The 23,978-nt window shown below is 38.3% G+C and overlaps 1 protein-coding gene across 1 annotated transcript in view; it reads left to right on the top strand.

Annotated features, from left to right (window-relative positions):
* Positions 1-23,424, top strand: part of Lactb2 (lactamase beta 2) — a 40,694-nt gene extending 17,270 nt beyond the window's left edge. The window contains exons 4-7 of the mRNA XM_045144747.1: positions 7,584-7,762; positions 17,928-18,076; positions 22,563-22,644; positions 23,274-23,424. Coding sequence (XP_045000682.1) covers positions 7,584-7,762; positions 17,928-18,076; positions 22,563-22,644; positions 23,274-23,317 — 454 coding nt within the window. The 3' untranslated portion in view covers positions 23,318-23,424. The remainder of the gene's footprint in view (positions 1-7,583; positions 7,763-17,927; positions 18,077-22,562; positions 22,645-23,273) is intronic.
* Positions 23,425-23,978: the final 554 nt, after the last annotated feature.

Below are 23,978 nucleotides of genomic sequence, written 5' to 3'. Positions count from 1 at the left end.
CAAACACCTTAACCTCTAAGTCATCTCTCCAGCCCAAAGCTTTCAAAATTAATTAATCACATTATGTGCTCTTACTTTAAATATCTGAACTATATCTTGGTGGGGTTTTAAAAGGCTATAACTTCATATTTAATATTAAAAGAAGAAAGAATGGGCACACCGGGTCCTATTGCCACTGAAAATGAACTCCAAATGCATGTGCCACTGTGTGTCTGGCTTAGGTGAGTCCGAGAATCAAACCCTGGCCAGCAGGCTTTGTAAGCCTTTAAACCTTTAAAATCACTGAGCCATCTATGCCCAGTCCTTGATTAATTTTAATTTTAGCAAAAAAAAAAAAAAAAACTCTTCTAAGTTACAGTCATTTCTGTTTTCTCATGGTTGATCACTTATTCAATTCTCTTATTAGCTTCTAAAATTCTGGTGATATGGTCTTTTCTTCCATTGTTTATACTCTGTAGAGTTAGCCCATTAAAATAAAACATCTCTTTCTGGAGGATGGGGAGATGACTCACTGAATAAAAGAGCTTAACGTGCAAGTGTGAGGACCTGAGTTTGGATCCCCAGCACCCACATTAAATACCAGACATGGTGGCATATAACTGGAGTGTTGGAGACAAGTAGATTCCTGGGGCTTGCTCAGTAGATAGTCTAGATGAATCAATGAACTCCAGATCCAGTGGTAGACCCCATATCAAAAAGTAAAGTGGGGGGCTGGAGAGATGGCTTAGCGGTTAAGGCTTGCCTGTGAAGCCTAAGGACCCCTGTTCAAGGCTCGATTCCCCAGGACCCATGTTAGCCAGATGCACAAGGGGGCGCACGTGTCTGGAGTTCATTTGCAGCGGCTGGAGGCCCTGGTGCGCCTGTTCTCTGTCTCTCTCTATGTGCCTCTTTCTTTCTGCCTGTCACTCTCACATAAATAAATAAATAAATAAATAAATAAATAAATAAATAAATAAATAAATAAAATATATATTGCTATAAGGCATCACAAAGAGAGACTGGACCAATGTAAAATGAGTAACCATCAGGTAAATATCAAACATCTACAGTTCAAATCCAATATCCATAACCAGTGATAGCAGTTTCTGTACTTTCCAATTCTGCCCCTCCAGGTGGATTCAGTATTTGGGGAAATCCTCTATCCCAAGCCAACAGTGTTCCATGGTAGCCTTTGCACAATCCTGATATATCCAAATCATCTTCTGGTCTCCAGTCCCTCTTACAGTAGCCTCACTGACCTCCAGTAAGGGACATTGCTCTGCTTTACATGCCTTTGCAGCTCAGCAGTGGTTCCTGTAACAGTGTGCACTTCATGACCCACTTCCATGCATTTTTCATGCATCCCAAACCAATACTAGGTATGCATCAACACAGCCATTTTCTAAGTATAGGGAGGAAATAAATTGTGACCTTGAAGAGCAGGTTTCTGTCTATCAGTCATCTCCTTTTAAAAGAGTTTGCATTTTTACCATTCAGTCTTTCCTTGGTGGAAATTACCTCATGCATGTTTTTCACTGTTTCAATGTAAAGCTGTTAATGGTGGTAATCTGTTTAACAATAGTACCTAAAACCTGTCTCTCTACCAGTAATTTTAAACTTGATTGAATTTTTTCAACTTTAAATCTTATATCTTTCAGTTCTATATCATCTACCAAGCATACCAGTCCAATACTTTCAAATTCAACTCTCTGGGAATAGGCAGCAGAACACAACCAGTCTTTATGCCAATAGCCCAGTTTCAACAAAAATTCTCTGTTGCTTTTCCTAACCCCCTTTGAAAGTTCATAAAACAACACAATTCTCTGTGCACATAACATTTTCCAACTTTTACAAGAATAGCCCACAAAATTTGGCTTATGACATTGCAAGGCTTCTGTAGTCCCAAGAAACAAATTCTTCAACATTCCTCCTCCACCGCACAAGTTCCATAAAACCAAAATCCACATGATCAGATTCATCTCAGCAAGACCACACTCTTGGTACCAAATCTGTAGCAGATAGTTCCACAAGGCTGGGATGAACATCCAAACCAGACAGGGTAGGAGATGAAGGGACTTTTTCAAGTTTACAGATCCAAGAGAAGTTCTATCAGTGGTGGAGGAAACTTGCTGCCTTTCATAGATCCAAACAGAGAGAAACCATCAGCCAGCCAGCAAACACCAAAAAGCAGAAAGCATGAACCAGCAGTAAGCAGGATCCCAGAGCACAAACCTCTCTGCATACCTTTGGGCTAAAATTCAGATCCACCCCCAGTGATACATTTCCTTGTAGCAGGAGTTTGCCTGCTAGGGACTAACGCTGCAAATTCAGTTTAATGAACACCTCAGTCTACAGGGTCAAACATTCAAACTACCACACACATAAAAAGCAGTGTGTTAAAACTAGCTACCCCTAAGTGTGAATACTGAGATGAGAATAAGAGGAGAGTACTACCTTTCAGGAACTTGTAACCTTGTAAAATTGAATGGTAGACAAGAACACAATATGTAACCTCTGTAATCAAAGCATAATTCAAAGTGCAAGAGCTATACAAAAGAAAAAATTACCAGTACTGAAAATTAAGTCTTTATGTGGCTGAGCCATCAAGGAGAGCTTTGCAGAACAGATTATTTAGACTTAGCTCTTTATTGTTTCCTTATTCTTGGCATAGTTAGAAAACTTAATGTGGGGCTAGGGAGATGGCTCAGCAGATAAGAGCACTTCTGTTCAAGGATAAGGGCCTGATTTGTACTGAGTTTGTTTCCCTAGTACCCGTCAAACAGCTGATCATGGCCTTATATACCTCAACCCCAGTCCTATGATGAGCAGAGAATCACTGGTCAGCCAGTCTGACTGAAAACAGCAACTGTCGTTCAGTGAAAGACTTGTCTCAAGGAAACGTGCAGATAAATAATAGAGGTAGACACCCAGTATTCTCTGGCCTCTACACACTCACTCATGTGGTGCATGCATGTACATATACCACATACAATGTGTACATGCACACACAAAAACTTAGATGTAAATATTGATACAAGTTCTTAAAATATAGTATTTCTCATGATTTAAAGGTACAGTTTTCTCAACAACTGAAGATTAGATAAGGGTGAAAATAGAATAAAAGCATGTTGTATTTCTTATATAGGGTGAAATCAATCAAAACTGCATTGCAACTAATTTTTATGAAAAGAAGCAAATACATGTAAGAATATTTCTTGGGGGCTGGAGAGTGGCTCAGGAGTTAAGGGTACTTGCTTGCAGTCAGGGTTCATTCCCCAGTACTCACATAAAGTCAGATGCACAGAGTGGCACATGCATCTGGAGGTCATCTGCAGTGGCAAAAGACCCCATTGTACCCATTCCTCCTCTTTTGTTTCTGTCTCTTTCCTCTTTCTCTCTTCTTGCAAATAAATAATATTTTTTTAAGAAAGAATGTTTCTTGCACAAAAGGCTTTGTCAATAAAGTGTTTGCCATGTCTTCATTTGTTGTAGTTACCTTCTCATTTCTAGGACAAAGCACCCAACAAAGACAGCTGACAGGAGGAAAGAATTTTCTTTTGTCTTACAGTCTAAAGGGGAAGCATCATGATAAGAGGGGAAAAATGGTAGAACAGGGGCTGAACATCACCTTTGCCAAGCCAGGTGGAAAACAGCAGCAGGAGAGTGAGTCAGATTCTATCAAGGGAGAGCTGGCTATAACACCCTTAAGTCCACCCCTGACAACACACACCTCCAGTAAGGCGCCTCCTCCCAAATTGTACCAGATGGGGACCAAGCATTCAGAACACATGAATTTGTGGGGGACCCAAATTGGATCCCTAGCACCACAAAGTGGTGACATAAGCATGGGGGAGGTGGAGACAGAAGGATCCTTGGGGCTTACTGGCTAGCCAGTGTAATCAATTGGTGAGTTTCAGGCTCATTGAGAAACATGTTGTCAAATAAAACAAGGTAGAGCTGCAGAGATTGCTCAACAGTTAAAGCACTTGCCTGCTTTAACTGGACCTAGTTTTAAGGACCCTAGTTCATTGCTTCAGCACCCATGTAAAACCAGATGCACAAGGTGATACATGTGTCTGGAGTTTGTTTGCAGTGGTTAGAGGCCCTGGCATACCCATATTCTCTCTCTTTCACTCTCTCCCTCTCTCCCTCCCACCCTCTCCCCCTCCCTCTCCCCCTCTCTCTCAAATAAATAGAACATTAAAAGAAAAAAAAAAAACAAGGTGGAGAGTAACTGAAAATGACACCCGGTGTCAATCTCTGGCCACCTCATGCACACACACATATGCGTACACAAGAACGCTTTTAAATTACTATTTTATGGAAAATGGAATTTCAAAGGGGAAAGTGGGGGGGGGGGGGTATTACCATGGGATATTTTTTATAATCATGGAAAATGTTAATAAAAATTGAGAAAAAATTTTAAAATTTAAAAAAATTACTATTTTACTAAAGAAAAGTTATTTACTATAAAATTTAGCATGTGTTAACTATTATATAAATTGCTTATGTACTTGATTTTGAAAAATATTTAGTAATGTAGAAAAATACAGCATAGTAAGTAAAAATTTCAAAAGTCAGTTATTTAATTATAATTTTATTCTTTGTTTGCATAGAAATTACTTTAAAAAATAGGTTCTTAGTAAAAAAATTCTCTGACCAATACTGGCTTTTATTTCCATTTCTGTGTTCCAGATTTTTGCTTATTATCAAACAAGAATAAAAAGTGTTATATTTTAACCTCTGAATAAGAATGTGATTTAGTAATAGGAAAGAATTGTCTGAGAGTAATTTTTTGGTTGGGCACCCCATATACAAAAATGAGCTTTTTTTTTTTTTTAGGTTCCTCTTTTCATCAAGGTTTTAACTATTCTTAAAATAAAGGCACATAGAAATGGTTAATTTCCAAAGGTGAAGTACTCATACCTAAAGACATTGTGACTTTACAGATAGCTTCTGTCTTATTTATGCTAATTCTATTGAATGGTCATTACTAGGTTTAATCACTTAGGTTTAAAAGTGATTTAATTTCAGTAATGATAACTTTCATCTTCCTGGGGTATGTTGGGATAGCTTGCTTAAGCTCTATCAAATTTAAGTCATGGGTAAAACATAAAATTGTTTTATGCTAATAAAAATTTCTGTGGTACATAAATCAATAGCTATCAAGTTTAAGCCAAAATCATTGGTTGCCAAACAATGTTTTTTCTTTCAAAAAGATTTATCAAGGGTTATATTAGCTATATATATACATATATATATATATATATATATATATATATATATATATATGTATTATATATTAGGTTATATTAGGTTAAGTTTAGCTGGCTGTTTTTTAAAAAAATAAAAAGACCAGATTCTGCTCTATTGTATGTAAGTCCAGTGCTTATAACAAAATTAACTCTTAAGACATATTTCCTACTTTAGGGCATAACCTCATGCTCAAACAATGGTCCTTATCTGAGAGAGGAGAAAAAAAAAAATTTCAAGCTCTATGGTTCTGTTTCCAATGTTCTCTAGGTAATTTGTAACAACAGATATCTGAACTAATCAAAGATGTTTTCAAGCACAGGTGCTAAGACTTTATACCATCTTACTTGTCCTTTTCTGATACTTTCGAGGTTAAATGAGTTAGTCTATAAATCTATTGGAACTGTTTTAAAGACTGGTAGCAGGTTCTGCCTATATTTGTAAATCTTAGATATTTAAAATATGAGATGTGCCTATTTTCTATACCTCATATATAAGACTTATACTGCCATAGTACAACTAAAATTTTAAAGATAGGACAAAATGATTTTAGAAGCTCTTGTGCCATTCTTTAAGTCTATTTCAGTAATCAAAGGTGCTCTATATGTACATACTTCCTTTCTCAGTGTGTTAATTACCTATGTAGAAGCCAAAGCCAATTGGAATCATCAGAGCAAGAGGCACCAATATTTTGGCCTGTGCTCCTAGGTCATGAGGCCACTGGAGATGATAGGACACTTCAACACTGGCCCCCTGGTAAGTCACCTGTCTTCCTGAGCAGGGAGGATATGGAGACCCAAACAAAATTGGTGTATAGTCTGAAACAGGAGAGTCACAACTGAGGAGCAATCAGTCCTCCTGACTTCCCAAAGAAGGGAAAACTGCTTGGCCAGCATGGCCCTGACTCATCCTAACAGACAAAAGACACCAGTAAGCTATGGGGCTACTCCTGTGTCCCTAAAGTCTCTTTGGAGAGCCATTAGTGACCTCCAAAACTAATCCTTAATTAAATGTGGCTATCTGCATGGTCTTAAACACTCAGAGAGAAATGTATAACCTGAGATACAAAATACCTTACATGTATGAATGGCCTATTAAGTAACACAAGAGCTTTCCAAGAGGGGAAACAAACATTAAGACATCTTTTCCCCATAGTTTTAGTTCTATAATAAAGAAAAACAAATAGAGATGTTCAAAGGGTTATTTTCAAATCTAAAATATGTGAAATATGTAAATAATCCGGGAGACCCTGGAACCCCGCTGGAAGGGACCCTACCGTCTTCATCCTGACCACACCTACCACTGTGAAAATGGACGGAATTGCCACTTGGATTCATCACACCCACCCACATCCAACCAGCAGATCCACTGGCTGGAAATTACTCAGAAAAAATGTAGATTCCTTAGCTGAGGTTGTATTACGGAATAGACGGGGATTGGACTTATTATTCCTCCAGCAAGGGGGAAGAATGTTGTTTTTATATCAACTATTCAGGTAATAATTAAAGATTCAATGGTGAAGGTACGAGAGAATTTGAAAAAAAAAGAGAAGCTGATAATGGATGGTTTGAGTCATGGTTCAGTCATTCCCCATGGTTAACAACTCTGCTGTCTGCTTGAGCAGGGCCATTACTTTTATTTTTGTTGCTAATCACAATAGGACCTTACATTATTAATAGATTAGTTGCTTTTGTTAAGGAACGCATTAATACAGTACAGTTTATGGTTTTAAGATCACAGTATATACCATTAGACTCCACTCACTAATTCAGTTGGGATCCAAGATTGGCTCCTCATGGTACAAAGAAAGGGGGGAATGAAGGACTCAGGAACCAGATGGATGCCATGACAGGCTTCAGAGTCCTCAGTAGGCCTAAGTTTCTGTTTCCTGGCAAGATCTAAGTTTTTTTAGTTTCTGGTAAGGGTGGGTTTAACACTGGAAACTGATTATGCCATACGTTCCGGTAGTCATAGATAAGTTCATTTCCCCTAGCCCTTGCCCGCCAACTTTGACCACCAAAATCCTAAGCCAACCAGAAGAGTATATTATTTAAATCAACCAATCATGTACCCATCCCCTTCTTCTGTGTTCAAATCCCTATAAAAACTCTACCTTCCCACTACTTGGGGCTCTTGTATGGATCCACTGCATTGGTGAAGTCAAGAGACCAAGCTTAAGCCTGAAATAAAGCTCCTTGCCCTTGAAAAAAAAAAAAAAAAAAAAGAGCGTTTTAACTTATTGGCATCATTTGTTGGTGTGTTGTCCTAAGATAATAGAATTACTTATTTCTCAGCATTTCTTTAAGCTTAAGGATTCATGCTTGTTATTTCTTATTTCTGTTTTTAACTAGAGTTGTTTACACGCCTGGCCACACTGATGACCATATGGCTCTATTGTTAGAAGAGGAAAATGCCATTTTCTCTGGGGATTGCATCCTAGGAGAAGGAACAACTGTATTTGAAGACCTCTATGATTACATGAACTCCCTAAAGGAGTTATTGAAAATGAAACCTAATATTATATATCCAGGTATATAATTTTTTTCATACAGCTAACAATTCTTACTAAGTGATAAGAATACTCATTTTGGTTTGTCTCTGACTTGAAGAGATATGTATATGTACATTTTTAAGATTTTTTATTAGTATATACTAACTGTACAAAAACATAGGTTTTGTGGGCTGGAGAGATGGCTTAGTAGTTAAGGTGCATGCCTGCAAAGCCTGAGGACCCCAGTTTGATTCTGTAGGTTACACATAAGCCAGATGCACATGGTGGCACATGCATCTGGAGTTTGTTTGCAGTGGCTAGAGGCCCTGGCACGCCCATTCTCTCTCTCCTTCTCTCTGTCTCTAATAAATAAATAAATAATAAAATCTGTTTAAAAAAAACAGGTTTTGTTGTAAATTTTAATTCATCTAGGCAATGTACTTTGATCATATTTATCCCTGTTACCCTTATTTTATTCCCATTAACTTTCCTCTGTTTCCAATTTTTATTTTATTTTATTTTCTTTAAGAGAGAAAGAACAGGCATACCAGGGCCTCCAGCCACTGCAAATGAACTCCAAACACATGTGTCACTTTGTGTGTCTAAGTTATGTGGGTCCTGGGGAATCTAACCTTATGATATTTGTTTTTCTGAGTCTTACTTCACTTAACAAAATAATCTTTAGTTATATCCATTTTCCTACAAGTAACATGATTCCATTATTCATTACAGCAGAGTAACATTCCATCCTACATATAGTTGCACAGTTTCTTTTTCTGTTCATCTACTGATGTGTCCCTAGGCTGCTTCTATACCTTGGCTGTGGTTTAGAGTTCCAAGATAAAAGGGGTATTCAGTTATGTCTATTGTATGTGGCTGTTGATTCCTTCACCTTCAGGTATGTTCAGATGTATACTTCTGAGTGGCATAGCTGGATGATATGGTAGTATTGTTTTGAGTGTGTGAGTGTGTGTATGTGTTCACAGTATGATATCTCGGGCCTCATGATAAGTGAATTTTGAGGTTCCTCAACAATGCACCAATGCACCTATCGTGTATCTCTGGATTATTGTTTTGTGGATTCAACTAACAAAATCCACATACCAGAGGGTAAGGTTCAGAAATATGATACTGTAGCTTAGAGCTTTAGGAAGGAGAATTTTAAGAGAAGAGGTGCTTAAAAAGGAAGGAAAATGTAGAGAAGCCCTGAATTTAAGAGAAAGAAGCAAGGCAGAGCTCTTGCCTAGGAAGTCAAGAGGGGGTTTGAGAAGCTCACCTAAAGGCTCAAGTTGAGATTTTTTTTATAATTTAATTTATCAAAGAGAGAAAGAATGGGCACACCGGGCCCTCAAGCCACTGCAAATGAACTCCAGACACATGCACCACCTTGTGCATCTGGCTTACATGGGTACTGGAGATTTGAACCTGGGTCCTTTAGACTTGACAGACTAGCACCTTAACTGCTAAGCCATCTCTCCAGCCCCTTAGGTTGGGATATTTTATGAACCCCATGGATGGGCAGCTAGTTTAGCCAGTCTGGGCAGGGTTTCTAGAAAAAGGACAATCTTCACAGAAATCTTAATCCTCTAGGAAAGGCCTTCTCAGAAGGGAGTGGAAGGACTCTCTAAGGGTCAGAGATAAGAAAAAGCCAGACCCTCCTGACGTTTCTGACCTGAAGTAAAATATAATAACCTAAACTTTCCCCTACAGGCCCGAGGACAATTCCTGCATTTAGCCAAGAGAAAGTTCTTCACTTTGCAGCCCCAGTCACTCCTAAGCTATCTTACTTGTACATGCTAATCACTGCTTTATGACTGAGTTACGTGCCAGCTCCCTCTGTTTCATATTTTTGAGGAACCATCATACTAAGTTCCATAGTTAGTAGTAATTCACACTCCCACCAGCAGTTTTAATGGTTCCTCACCAGCATTTGTTTCTTGGTGGTGAAGTTTTTTTTTGGGGGGGGAGGGTGGGGGGAAAGAAGGGATAGTTCTTTCTTTTCTTTTTCTTTGTCTTTTCTCCATGAAAGCTATTCTGACTGGAATAAAATAGAATCACAATGTAGTTTTGACTTGCATTTCCCTGACGACTACAGATGTTGAATATTACTTTCATGAATTTACTGGGAATTTGTACTTCTCAAAGAAGTGTGTGAGCTGAGAGTATTGTACATGCATGCCAGTACTCAGGAGACTGAAGCAGGAGGATTACTGCAAATTCAAGGACAACACAGGAAGACCCTACCTCAAAGAATGTTTTTAATATATTTATTTATTTATATTTATTTGAGAGAAGAAAAGAGGCAGACAGAGAGAGAGAGAAAGAAAGTGAGTGTGGATACACCAGGGCCTTCTGCCACTGCAAACAAACTCCAGAAGCATATGCCACTTTGAGAGCAGCTGGCTTTATGCAGGTACTGGGGAATCGAACCTGGGCCATGAGGCTTTGCAAATAGGTGCTTTTAACCACTGAGCCATGTCTTCAGCCCCAAAATTTTATTTGTCTGCTCATTTTTGCACTTACTTACTGGGTTTTTTTTTTTTTTTTTTTTTTTTTTTTTTTTTTTTAGTTCTTTATACTCTGTAGATGTTAACCCCTGTCAAATAAATGGCTGCCAACAATTTTCTTTTATTTCTGTAGATAGTTTCTTTATTCTGTTGGCTGTTTCCTTTGTGGTGTAGAGCTTTTTAATTTCATACAATCCTATTTGTCAGTTCTTCTGAGTGACAGGGATCTAGTTTCATTCTGCTACATGCCAATATCCATTCTTAGCAGTACCATTTGTTGAAAAGGCCATCTTTTCACTAGTGTATGTATTTGGCTCCTTAGTTAAGAATCAGGTGATTGTAGCTCTATGTGTCTGTTTGGAGACTGCTTTTTGTTCTTTTAGTCTGTGTATCTGTTTTGGTGCCAGAACAATTGTTATTTTGTTCCTATAGCTCTGTAGTATAACTTGAAATCAGGTGATATGTATGATGTCTCCAGCTTTGCTCTGGATTGCATTGGCTGTTTGGAATCCTTTGGCAATGAATTTTAGGATTTTTCTTCTTAGTTATGTGAAGGGTGTTACTCGAATTTTTAAAAGGATTTGCATTGAATTAGTATATCGCTTTTGTTAATATGCCCATTTTCACAATCCTTACTCTGCCAAGAAGTTGTTGATCTTTTGGTGTCTTGTATTTCAGTTTTCATTATAGATGTCTCTTACCTCCTTGATCACGGTAACTACTAGGTGGTTGTTTCTGGGGGCAGTTCTGAGTCTATTATGAATGGGCTTGTTTTCCTGATTTATTAATTGGTTCATTATTTATATACAGGAAAAAATCGTGTTTATGTTGAATCTTTTTTTGTTTGTTTGTTTGTTTTATTTATTTATTTGAGAGCGACAGACAGGGAGAAAGAGGCAGAGAGAGAGAGAGAGAATGGGCGCACCAGGCCTTCTAGCCACTGCAAACGAACTCCAGATGTGTTCGCCCCCTTGTGCATCTGGCTAATGTGGGTCCTGGGGAATCAAGCCTCGAACCGGGGTCCTTAGGCTTCACAGGCAAGCGCTTAACTGGTAAGCCATCTCTCCAGCCCTTATGTTGAATCTTCATCCTACTATTTTGCTGAAAGATCCAATCATATGGCGTTAGGAGCCTTGGGGTCTTTTAAGTATAGGGTCATATAGTCTGCAAATAAGAGTAATGTGAATTCTTACTTTACTGGTTGCATGCCTTAGTTTTAGTTAGCCCTGTGCCGCTGTGCCACAGTACCTGACAGAAAGAACTTAATGAAAGACTTACTTTGGCTCAGAGCTGCGGAGGCTTGCAGACCGCCATGACAGCAAAGGTCTGGTGGAGCAGCCCAGCTGATGACAGCCTAAGCGCATGGCAGGAGCTCTTCACATACTGGTGAGCCAGAAAGCAAGAGGGTCTACAGCAGCCCACAGTAGCACCACCAGCTGGGGGCTAAATGCTCAAAGCATGAGCCTATGCAGAACATTTCCTTTCTCTTCTCCTATTGATCTGGCTAGGAATTTAAGCACAGTATTGAATTGGAATAGAGACAGTAGATCCCTTTGTCTCATGCCTAATGTTAGAGAAAATGCTATCACTTTTCCTCCCAACTGGTGTAACGTTGGCCATATGTAACCTTTATTATGTTGTGGTATGCTGCATTTGTTCCCACCTTCTCTAGGGCTTTTATCTTGAAGGGATGTTGAATTTTGTCAAAGGTTTCTTTTCTGCTTCTATTGAAGTAGTCATTTAATTTTTGTGTTTGATTATGTACTATATTATGTTTGTTTATCTGTATATTTTTGAATCATACTTGTACCTCTGGAATTATACCAGTTTGCTCATGCTGTATGTTCTGTTTAATATGTTGATGAATCCAGTTTTGTTAGGATTTTATTGACAATTGGTAGTCTATGTTCATTAAATAAATTTGTCTACAGTTTTTGTTTGTTATTTCATTGTCCAACTTGGGTATCAGAGTAATACTACATTTGTTACTGGGCTTGGTAACATTCCTTCCTTTTCTGTTTCATGGGATGTTTGAGGAGAATTAGTGTTGGTTCTTTAAAAGTGTAGTAATATTCAGCAGTGAATCCTTTGTTCCTGGGTTTTACCTAGCTGAGAGACTCTAATTCTGCTTCAGTCTCATTGCTCCTGATACATGTTTTGATTGCTTCTAGCCTCTTATTTCAATTTTGCTATGTCATATGTGGCTATAGTTTATCCAGTTCTTAATTTTCCAATGTACTGGACCATATATTTTTGTAACATCTGTAATGATCTTCTGAATTTCAGTTGTATGTTCTAGTATTTCCTTTTGGTCTCTAATTTCATTAATTCTCTTGGTTAGTTTGGCTAAGTGTTCGTCAGCCTTATTTGTCCTTTCATGGAACGAGCACATTCATTGATTCTTTGTATTACTCTTTTAGCCATTTGACTACTTTCTGCCTTTATCTTTATTTCTTTCCATCTACTAATCTTAGGCTTGATTTATTCTTTTTTAAGATATTGAAATGCTTCATTAGGTTATTTTATATTTCTTTAATTTTCAGTGTAGATACCCATAGATATAAAATTTCATCTTAAAATTGTCTCCACTATCACAGAGATTCTGGTAAGTTGTGTTTTCAGTTTATCATAGAATTTTTTTTTTCCTCCTTGATTTTCTTGGTGATCACTCAGAATTATACTATTCAATATCCCTGGGGTGATTTAGTTTCTCTGTTGTCTTTTGCTATTGATGTCTATTTTTATTCTCTTATTATCTGGTAAAATAAAAAAGTATTTCAGAGGTTTTCTTTTTAAATCAGTTAAGTTTGCTGTATGGTCTAAAATGAATCTGATCTATTTTGGAGAAAGTTTCATGGACTATTGAAAATAATGTATATTCTGCAGCTGTCAGATAAAATGTTCTATAGTTGCCTTTTACATTCATTTGCTCCATGGTACAGTTTAACTCTAATGTTTGTGGAGTTTTTAAATTTTTTTATTTTAGAGAGAGAGAGAAGGGAGAGAATTGGCATGCCAGGGCCTCAGCCACTGAAATTGAACTCCAGCTGCTTGTACCACCTAGTGGGCATGTATGACCTTGTGCTTGCCTCACCTTTGTGTATCTAGCTTACATGGGCTCTAGAGAGTAGAACATGGGTCCTTAGGCTTCGCAGGCAAGTGCCTTAACCACTAAGCCATCTTTCCAGCACATTTGTTGAGTTTTTGTTTGGATGATTGATAGAAATGTGATATTAAAGGCACCCACTATTATTGTATCTGAACCTACTTACCTGTCCCTGTATGTTTTCTTTATGGCTATGTAGTGACCTGTTTTATTCCTCCTGACTAATTTTTGAGTATATATCTGGTTTTTCAGGCATGGTTATAACCACTGATGAATGCTTTCAGATACTGTTTTCTTAGAAAATCATTTTCTGTCTTTTCACTTTCAATCTGTATGTGCCCTTTGAGGTGAGTTTCTGGCAGAAAACCAACAGTTGAATTTTTTTTAATTTTTTTTATTTATTTATTTTAGAGAGAGAGATATACAGAAATAGGCAGGTAGAGAGAGGGAGAGAGAGAAAGAGACGGAGAGATAGAGAGAGAGAGAGAATAGGGGCACCAGGGCCTCCAGCCACTTGTTCATCTGGCTTACATGACTCCTGGGGAGTCAAACCTGGGTCCTTTGGTTTTGCAGGGAAGCACCTTAACCGCTAAGCCATCTCTCCAGCCCAAATAGTTGAATTTTTTAACCCATTCAATTTGTCTTTTGACTTGAAAGTTAAGACCATATATTTAAGGTTATTTTTTTAAGTATATACTAATTTCTGCCTTCATCTTAGAGATATGCTGGTTCACTGAGTAAATGTTCATTTCTTTATAACTTCTCATTTGTTTGTATAGCTATTGAAATTGATTCTTGGGCTGGAGAGATGGCTTAGCAGTTAAGCACTTGCCTGTGAAGCCTAAGGACCCCGGTTCGAGGCTCGATTCCCCAGGACCCAAGTTAGCCAGATGCACAAGGATGCACACGCGTCTGGACTTCATTAGCAGTGGCTGAAAGCCCTGGCATGCCCATTCTCTCTCTCTGTCTCTTTCTTTCTCTGTCATACTCAAATAAATAAATAAAAATGATCAAAAAATTTTTAAAAAAAGAAATTGATTCTTTCTTGAGCTTCTGTGCTTTTATAGATATTTCTTACCTCATTTCTGTGAAGTATGTCATGTTCTTTTAAATATATTCTACAACACTGTCTTAGTGCTAATGAATTACTTTACTTTATGCTTATAATGCAGTCTTTATTTTTCCTTCAATTTTACAAGATAACTTTTCTACATACTGCAAATCTGGTGAGCAGTTACTGTCTTGGGTCTTGAAATATGTCTCTGCTTTCCTAGCCATAGTTTCTGCTGACCATCTGCTCTCATTCTCTGCTGGATTTGCCTCTGTAACCTGACACTTCCTTTGAAACTTTCAGTATGGGATCTCTTCTTAGTTCTGAGCTCTTAGAATTTTAGCTGTAACATGATGTGAAGAAGCAGTTTCTGGTCATGTCTCATTGCGTTCTAAATGCCACCTATAACTTCAATGTCCATTTCTTTCCCTAGATTTAGAGATTTTTCTGCTATAACTTCATTGCATACATTTTCTATGACTTTAATACATATCTTGGTTCCCTTTTGCTACACTACACATTGTTAAATTGGGTTTCTTAATCCTCTCCCAGAGATTTTGAGTATTAGGGTCATGATTGCCTAGGTTTGGTTTTGGTTCTGTTTCATTTTTGTTTTGATATTTAACCTTAATACCTGAATGTAACGATTCCTTTACTTTGTCTTCACCCCTAGTGGTTTTTCTCCTGGCTGGCCTAATTTTTTTTTTTCATTTCTATTTGAGAGAGTCAGAGAGAGAAAGACAGACAGACAGAGAGAGAGAATGGGTGCACCAGAGTCTCCATCCCAGCAAACGAACTGCAGACGCATCTTGTGCATCTGGCTTATGGGGGGCCTAGGGAATCGAACCTGGGTCCTTTGGCTTTGTAAGCAAATGCCTTAACTGCTAAGCCATCCCTCTAGCCCTTCCTGGTCTAATATATTTAGCATGCTTTCAATAGAGCTTTGCCTGGACTTAGTGAGTTTCTCATTTCCATGGTTTCTGGTTGTTTATTTCCAGAGTCTTCCTTTTATAGAAAATCTCATCCAGGTTTATTATTTTCTCATCTGTATTGTTGGGTTTCTTGTCCAAGTCTTGAATTGACTTGTTTACTTTACTTATCTTTTAATTTGAAACGACTGAGTATCATTTTTAAAACCCTGCCTTTGGCCTTTTTGGCCTCCATAGCCTAAGCTTTTTCCTACCCCAACTTCTCAGCAGATCCAAGTCCAACCCTCCTTTCTCTATGACTGTGGACATTTTCCATACACAGTGGCAACATGTACCCAAACTCCTTAACCTGGGACTGTGCTTGGTTTTTGACCCCAGTATAGCTCAGTCTCAGGCAACAGGCCCCATGTAGTGTGCCAAGATATGAGAACTATGTAATAAAGTTCTTCACTGCTTTCCCGCCACACAGGAGAAGCCACCATCCCAGTCAATTCCCATACTGACTTAAGGCCTGGTAGGATTGCAGGTCTCTCCTGAAGCTAGGACTGCTGGCCTGTGACATTACAGCTGCCTGGTTCACCTTGGGGTTGAGCTTCAGCATGCCCCCCCAACCTCAAGAGCTGAAGGCTGGCTCTCACCTTTCTGTTTCGCAAGCGATTTACGTGTCCTGTCACTTCTGTCTTGACTCCCAGTGGTCTTGCCTTCCTTCCCTCCCTAATAGTTTGTCCTCACTCTTCTTGTTCATGAGTGATACAAAACATATTTTATTCCACTGTTTACCTGAGAAGCTCTATCCTACATCTTTTAATTACACCCTTAGGGACTTGGGAACTGGTTCAACAGTTAAAAACACTTTCTTGCAAAACCTGATGGTCAGGGTTCAATTCCCAGCACCCACAAATAGCCAGACACAATAAGTGGCACATATGTCTGGAGTTTATTTTTAGAGACAGGATGCCCTCACATGCCCATTCTCTCCCTCTCCTCTTCTCTCTCATGTAAATTTAAAAAAATTAAATCTTAAAAAACAAATTAATTAAACACTTAGGTCTTACCTAGCCATACAGTTAAATTTATGGAGAAAACTGAGAGTCACATTAACAATTTGTTATATGAAGTGTTCATCAGCATCTACACAGCTGTTGACAGAGCTTTTAGACAAACAAAAGGAGCTTATATGAGAATAGGAAAATGTTCTCGTTCCATAAGCTACTGTCCTTTTTATTAACTTGACAGTTCTTGTAGACCATGCTAGGTATAGAACCATACATGACATTTGTCCTCTGAACTTTTAACTCAGAACATTGATATGTCAGGTTTCCATAGCAACTACAAAATGGTATATTTATTTCCAGTCTCCATAAAAAGAAAGAAACCTGTTCTGTATCAGATGTCACTGTACTGCTGTACAATATGGCTCTGTCCATCGTACAAACTAAGAAGAGACGCGGAGCCCAGCAGATCTCAGAAAGAAGGGAAAGGGACTAGCCGACTTAATTGTCTAAATCCCTGTGACTTGTTCCTGCTGAACAGTACACTGTCAACACACTTACATTCTCATGTGAACTCTTGTTGCTAAGGGAACAGGAAAATGCAGTGGCGCTGGGCATTTATATTCACATCGTGATGCTGATGACAGTTGGTGAAAGGACTAGAAACCTAGCGCGCTCACAGGCTAGGCCAGTGAAGAGCTACCTGCGGAAGTCTTAGAGCATTTGCATCCAACAAGCTCGCGTAGTAGCACATAAGTTGTTTATATGAAAATTGGATTCTGTAGCCATACCAACACTGCCCTACCAACACTGTGCAGGAACCTTACAGTCATGTTTCTAAAAAGCATGACGTAAGTGCTGGTGTCCTCATTGCACCAGAATAAGCAGGCTGAGGGAGGGTTACCGGTTTTCTCTGAGAACTAATAAGGAATAGCCTGTATCTAACCAAAGCCCAGTGCACTTCCTATGATGATAGGTTAGCCTGCGTCTGGGTGTTTGTTCTCAGGTATTTAAAACATCCCTTTAGCAGACCTGTGTAATATATTAACTTGTGTTGTCTTAATGAAAAATAAATTTCAGTATAACTTAATCTGAGCTGTCAAAATTCCTAAGTTACTTCCCTAGCTATAAGATTCTTAAAATTCCACAGCGGGTCTTATGAATTTTTAACAGATTTTTGTCACTTACTTTTTGTCCCCTTTTATAAGTGAGCTTATTACTGTGGTTAACAGCCCATAAACCCCAGCTCCACCTCCTCTTAGCTGTGGGCAGGTTCCTTACTCTTTGTTGCTTAGTAGGAGCACCCACCCCACGGGGTTCTTGCCAGTACACGGAGGAGCACCGGGAGACAGGAAGCTCTTCAAGCATGACCTATTGCTGTCACTGTGGTCGCTCTTCTTATTGTATATTCTGTTAAAGTTGATTTCATATTTTTGTATGCATACTAGCAGTTTATATCTTTTTTTCTGTCAAACAGTACACTGTCAACACACATTCTCATGTGAACTCTTGTGTGCTTTTTCAGTATAGCATATGAAATATTTTATATAACATGAATTAAGTTTGTACTTGATATTTTTTAATTGGTTGTAGTAATATGTATAATTGTTTTAATTCAGGACATGGCCCAGTAATCCATGATGCCGAAGCTAGAATTCTACAGTATATTTCTCACAGAAATGCCCGTGAAGAACAAATTCTTGCAGTGATTCGTGATAACTTTGAGAAAGCATTTACAGTAACAGAGCTCGTAAAAAAGATTTATGTGGTAATTTTCATTTCTTTTTTTTATACATAGCCACAAACTTATTAGGATAAATAATTATTTAATGGACTGTATATAGTAAACTTATTATATCCAAAGTCAAGAGAGGTCTGTTAATTTTATAAGTGATGTCGGTAGCAGTTTCAAGTTATTAAAAAAAAAAAACCCTGTCCATAGAGAACAAAAATAACCATCCTGGGCCATCATTAAACTTCAGTACTTGACTCAGCAGAAAAAAACTGCTGACTTAATTTTTTCTAGCCATCATGATTATCTGATGTCCTAGCCCTCAGTAAGAGACAGATACAGGGTAATCTACTATGAAATACTAGAATAATGACAATGGAGAAGTTGTAGACTAATGATGGAAAAAGATGCATCAAAGTAGAATAATTTCACAGATAGGGAAAACCAACCGAACCTTCTGAGCATGCCCCATGTCTCAGTTCTTTGTGGCACTCAATTACTCAATTTTGAGTGAATGTTTATCTAAAATCTGCTGTATTGGTAGAACATAGGTAAGTGTGTAGGTTTTTTAAGGTTCATTTATGTAGTTCTAGCAGGAGACAGAGGAAGATCATAGGTTTCAGGCTATCCTGAACTAAACAGTGAGACCTGTCTCAAAAAAAAAAAAAAAAAAGAGTTCTACCACCATTTTCTGGAAAAGGTGGCAGGTGCCTTTAAGCACTTGGGAGGCTGAGGTAAGAGGAGCGCCTTGAGTTCAAGGTCAGCTTGGCTACAGAGCAAGTGCCAGGTCAGCCTGGTCTAGAGTGATACCCTGCCTTGAAAAAACAATAAACAAATAAATAAATAGGTATAACTACCATAACTTGTGTAGCCATCCAGATGTAAGAGATTATTATGAACACTTAGTCTGCAAAGATAACTTTAAACTGTTAGTTGCAGTTAATGAAGTACCTTAATGTCCCATAGGCTTGTGTCATCAATACACTGTTAAACCATACTCAGTCTGCTTCATTTTAAAACAGAAGGTTGAATAGTTAAAGCATCTAAAGATCAAAAATGTCATTAGCTAAGAGAGCTAGGGTAGAGTGCTTGCCTAGCATGCACAAGGCTCTGCATTCAGATTCCAGTGTCACCAGGAAAATAAGTCATTGGAAAATGTAACATTTAGCTAGGGTAGATTGCTTGCCTGGCATGCACAAGGCCTGCATCCAGATTCCAGTGTCACCAGGAAAACTAAGTCATTGGAAAATGTAACATTTAAGTTATGTAAAATAGCTCATTTCCTCTTAATAGTGGAGTGTAGTCTCTCTAATCTATACACTGGAATATACAAGGATTTTTTTTTTTTCTAATCTAAGTACAGATAGCAAAACTCTCATACTCCATACAAATGAATCACCAAGTAACTGTCCAAGCCTAAGGAACTCTGGATTCTGCATACAGAGATGTACTGTGTGCACGCACATACAGAAGCATATTCACCAGACGAGTGTGTGAACCCCTGAGGCGTAAGAATAGCATGAAGTATTCTACTCACTCAGCATTTATTGCATATTTTTCTATACCACATTGGAGTAGGTGCAGAAATACAAAGCTGACTACAGAATGTGCTCTCAAGGGATCCATGTTTTTGTGAAGACAGGCCTGTTTCAACAAATACTTGTAATACTGGCTCTATGATAATAGTTGCCATTTATTGAGCACATGAGTACATGCTAGACTCTTGCCTCATACAAACATCCTTAATCCAAAATACACCAACATCAGAAACATTTTGAGGGTTGACACTCAAAATGTCTCAGATATTTGGGATATCAGAGCTTATAATTTATATATATATATATATATAAACTTTGGGTTCTATACCAGTATGTCAAGCTGCAAAAATAAAAATCAGTTCTACTGAGTGATGACATGGTAATAAAGTTTGTCTGGAAAGCCTTCAGAAACTTACTCACTGAACTGCATCTCAAAGGACTTTCTAGGCCAGAGTAGAAAATAAAGGAAGTTATTCTAGACAGAGGGAAGGTTGGGTTCAAACAGTAGGAGCAATGTGTGTGCTTGAAAGAGCAAGGTGGTTTGAAAGCCCACAAAGAAACACAGTTGCATATGTGGAAGAAAACCCCAGAAAATAAGATAGGAAAAGTAGACATGATTCATCAACAAATCAAAAAAACTACCCAATAATCTGAAATGATCACATAATGATCTTTGGTAGGGAACTCACCTACCAAGATCTGGAAAACCACACTCGTGGACTTAGTATATAATACTGATCCTTAACAGAGATTTGGAAATGAATACTTGATATTGCTGTGTGTATTGGCTAAGAGAGAGAGAAAAAAAAAAAACTGGCTATAATTCCAGCACTCTAGAGGCTACAACAGAGGGATCACTGTAAGTTTGAAGCCAGCCTTGGACACATAGTGAGTTTCAGGCCAGCCTGAGCTACAGAGTATGACCCTGTCTCAAAAAAAATTTTCTTTTAATGAGAACGACAAGCAGAGAGCCAATGACATGAGCCTTTGTATAAGCATCAACATTTAAGAGAACTCTAAAGAAGAATATTCGGGAAAACAAGCAGGATACACAGCAAGAAAGAGATCTTTAAGAGTACGGAGTAGTCAGTTGAATTCTGCCCCAGGGAGGCAGTCAAATCCACTGAATATGGATTGAATAACAATGATCTTGGCAAAATAATTCAGTATTTAAGATTGGCTTCAAACCACATGTGGTGGCACACACCTTTAACCCCAACACTTGGGAGTCAAAGGTAGGAGGATCATCATGAGTTCAAGGCTACCCTGAGACTACATACTGAATTATGGGTCACCCTGGGATAGAGCGAGACCCTACCTTGATTCCCATCCCCCCCCAAAAAAAGATTGCCTTCAGAACTGTAATCCTTACTTAAAGAAACTTTTGCTTTGTTTCTTATTTATATTTATGTGTGTGCATGTGGACACACACTAGGGTGTCTTGCTGCTGTAAACAAGCACCAGATGCATTCACCACTTCTTGGTCTAGTTTTACCTAGCTAGTGAGGAATTGAGCCCAGACTGACAGGCTTTGCAGGCTAGCACCTTTACAACTGAGCCATCTCCCCAGCCCGACTTGCTTTTCGTGTAGCTAACAGTTGTCAACAGCACATTATACTTCAGCAAAAACAAAGACAATTTTTGAGTCACAAGATACATAGATATTATTCTACAACCTTAATAAGCCATGAAAGCCATCTGTCTTCAAAAACAATCTAGTGCCAGGCTAGCTCAGTTGGTAGAGAATGAGACTCTTAAAAACCATCTAGTGCCGGGCATGGTGGCACACGCCTTTAATCCCAGTACTCGGAAGGCAGAGGTAGGAGGATTGCCGTGAGTTCAAGGCCACCCTGAGACTCCATAGTGAATTCCAGGTCAGCCTGGGCTAGAGTGAGACCCTACCTCGAAAAAACAACAACAACAAAAAAAAAATCTAGTGAGGGTTGCAGACATGCTCAGTGATTGATAATGCGCTCACCATCCAAGTGTGAGTACCCGCATTCAGCACTTCTGCACCATGCAAATACAGGAGACTGCCTGTAATCCTAGTGCACAGGAGGTGAAGATGGGGAACCTCCAGGCAAGCTGCACACTGAACCAGCAGGCTCTGAGCTCAAGAGAGAGACCCTAGCTCAGTAAAGTAACAAGGAGAGTTATTGAGGAGATGTGTATTTGTACCCACACACATGTGTACCCCCCTCACACACACACCCATTAAAAAAATATATAGCTGGGCTTGGTGGCGCATGCCTTTATTAATCATAGCACTTAGGAGGCAGAGGTGGAAGACTAGCTGCAGTGAGTTCAAGGCTACCTTGAGACTATATAGTGAATTCTAGGTCATTCTGATCTAGAGCAAGACCCTACCTTGAGAAAAAAAATATTAAAAAGAAAATACAAGAATATATTTTATTTTCTTCATTTGTAAATACTAATGAATTTCTACTGTGTGCTAGTATACCAACCAGTGAGAATTCAGTAGTGAAAAAAGCAGACAATTAGTACTACCTTAAAATGTCTTTAAGATAAACTTTTTGTTGTATGTATGTTGCTTTACTTTAAAAGTTTCAGTCAGGGAAAATGTCTCAGTTGTTAAAGGCCCTTGCTTGCACAGCCTGCTGGCCCAAGTTCAATTCTCCACTATCCATGTAAAGACACACAAAAGTGACGTATATATCTGGAGTTTAAAAGTTTCAAAAGATGGGCTGGAGAGATGGCTTAGTGGTTAAGCGCTTGCCTGTGAAGCCTAAGGACCCCAGTTCGAGGTTCAGTTCCCCAGGTCCCACATTAGCCAGATGCACAAGGGGACGCATGCATCTGGAGTTCGTTTGCAGTGGCTGGAGGCCCTGACGCGCCCATTCTCTCTCTCCCTCTATCTGTCTTTCTCTCTGTGTCTGTCGCTCTCAAATAAAAAAAAAAAAAAGTTTCAAAAGATGTGTTAAAGAGATAAAGATGTTTTTCTTTCATCATTGTTTTCCTTTCAGAATATTCCAGAGACTTTACATAAAATGGCAGAGCATAATCTCTTACTTCATTTGAGAAAACTGGAAAAAGAAGGAAAAATATGTAAGTGTATTTAAATTTTAATTCTCTTATTATTAGCACTTAAAATATTTTTACAAGTGCACGACTTTCCTATTACTTAAAACAACATCCATCAGAGTTTGCCCTGAAATGTTCAGTCAAGACATGGGCACTAGGATGAGAGGCAGCATGAGGCCTGTTGAACACAGATTGAAACCACAAGCTCCCACAGAATTAGAACCTCATGTAGGGTTTAAGTCCTCACCACCATAATGACACTCAAAGGCGGTTATCCATAGTGCCTCTCATCTCCTAGATTCCAAGACCAGGCAGACTGTGACATGAGGAAGGGTTGGAAATGAGTACAGGTTTCAACTGGTAGTAAAGAGTGAAATAGAAGATACCAAGTAGTAATTTTGTAGTTATTTACCTAGTGGTAGGTTCATTTGTCAAACCAGTCATCTCTATAATTTAGTACTTAAGCAAGAAGTTCTTCATAACTTTGATTTTGTGTATAAACCTCAGCAAGATATTTACATATACCAGAAAAGCTAACTATGTAAAGATCAACAAAATCCTTTTAAGGATGTGTACTTTTTCTTCCCACAAGGTAACTTGAAATCTAGCCTATGTACCTATCCTTGATTTTTACTTTGATTTTCTTTCCACAGTTTGCAACACAGATCCTGACAAGAAATGGAGAGCTGTACTTTAGTTTCAGATTAATGAAAGCTTTGTTTCTTTTTTGGCTTTTAGAGAATGGTATGTTTGCTTAGCTGAGGATTATTTGTAAGAATGTAGAATAAAGAGCTTTGAACACAACCCTACATATACTTATAAAACGTATAAATTACTTTGTACATCTGTAATATAAGGTCATTTATCTAATCTTGGTCTTGGAACATTTTGTCAAAAATTCAGAATCTAATATTTTACAATTTCCTTTGGAATAAGTACAAGTTACTTTAAAAATAATAAAATTTGCATGACCCTAACACTAACCAGATACTTCTCTTAGAGTTTAGTTATCTAGCCGGGCGTGGTGACACATGCCTTTAATCCCAGCACTCAGGAGGCAGAGGTAGAAGGATCACTGTGAGTTCGAGGCCACCCTGAGACTACATAGTGAATTCCAGGTCAACCTGCGCTAGAGTGAGACCCTACCTCAGAAAAAAAAAAAAAAAAAGAAAGAAAGAAAAAAAGAAAGAAAGGAGTTTAGTTATCTATTACCAGTTGTCAGAAATGTTTTCTGTACTTCGGTGAACAGCATATATTTGTACATATTCCTTCCTTCAACTTTTATCTGTATCTACATAATACTAGATTTATTTTCATATTTCTATCAATATATCATCTAAGTATTAATTCTATAGCTG

This window comes from Jaculus jaculus, chromosome 2 (genome assembly GCF_020740685.1).
Source record: "Jaculus jaculus isolate mJacJac1 chromosome 2, mJacJac1.mat.Y.cur, whole genome shotgun sequence".
Classification (NCBI taxonomy): Eukaryota; Metazoa; Chordata; class Mammalia; order Rodentia; family Dipodidae; genus Jaculus; species Jaculus jaculus.
The sequence above is the reverse complement of the archived record's forward strand: the minus strand, read 5'-3'. Positions and strand labels throughout refer to the sequence as shown.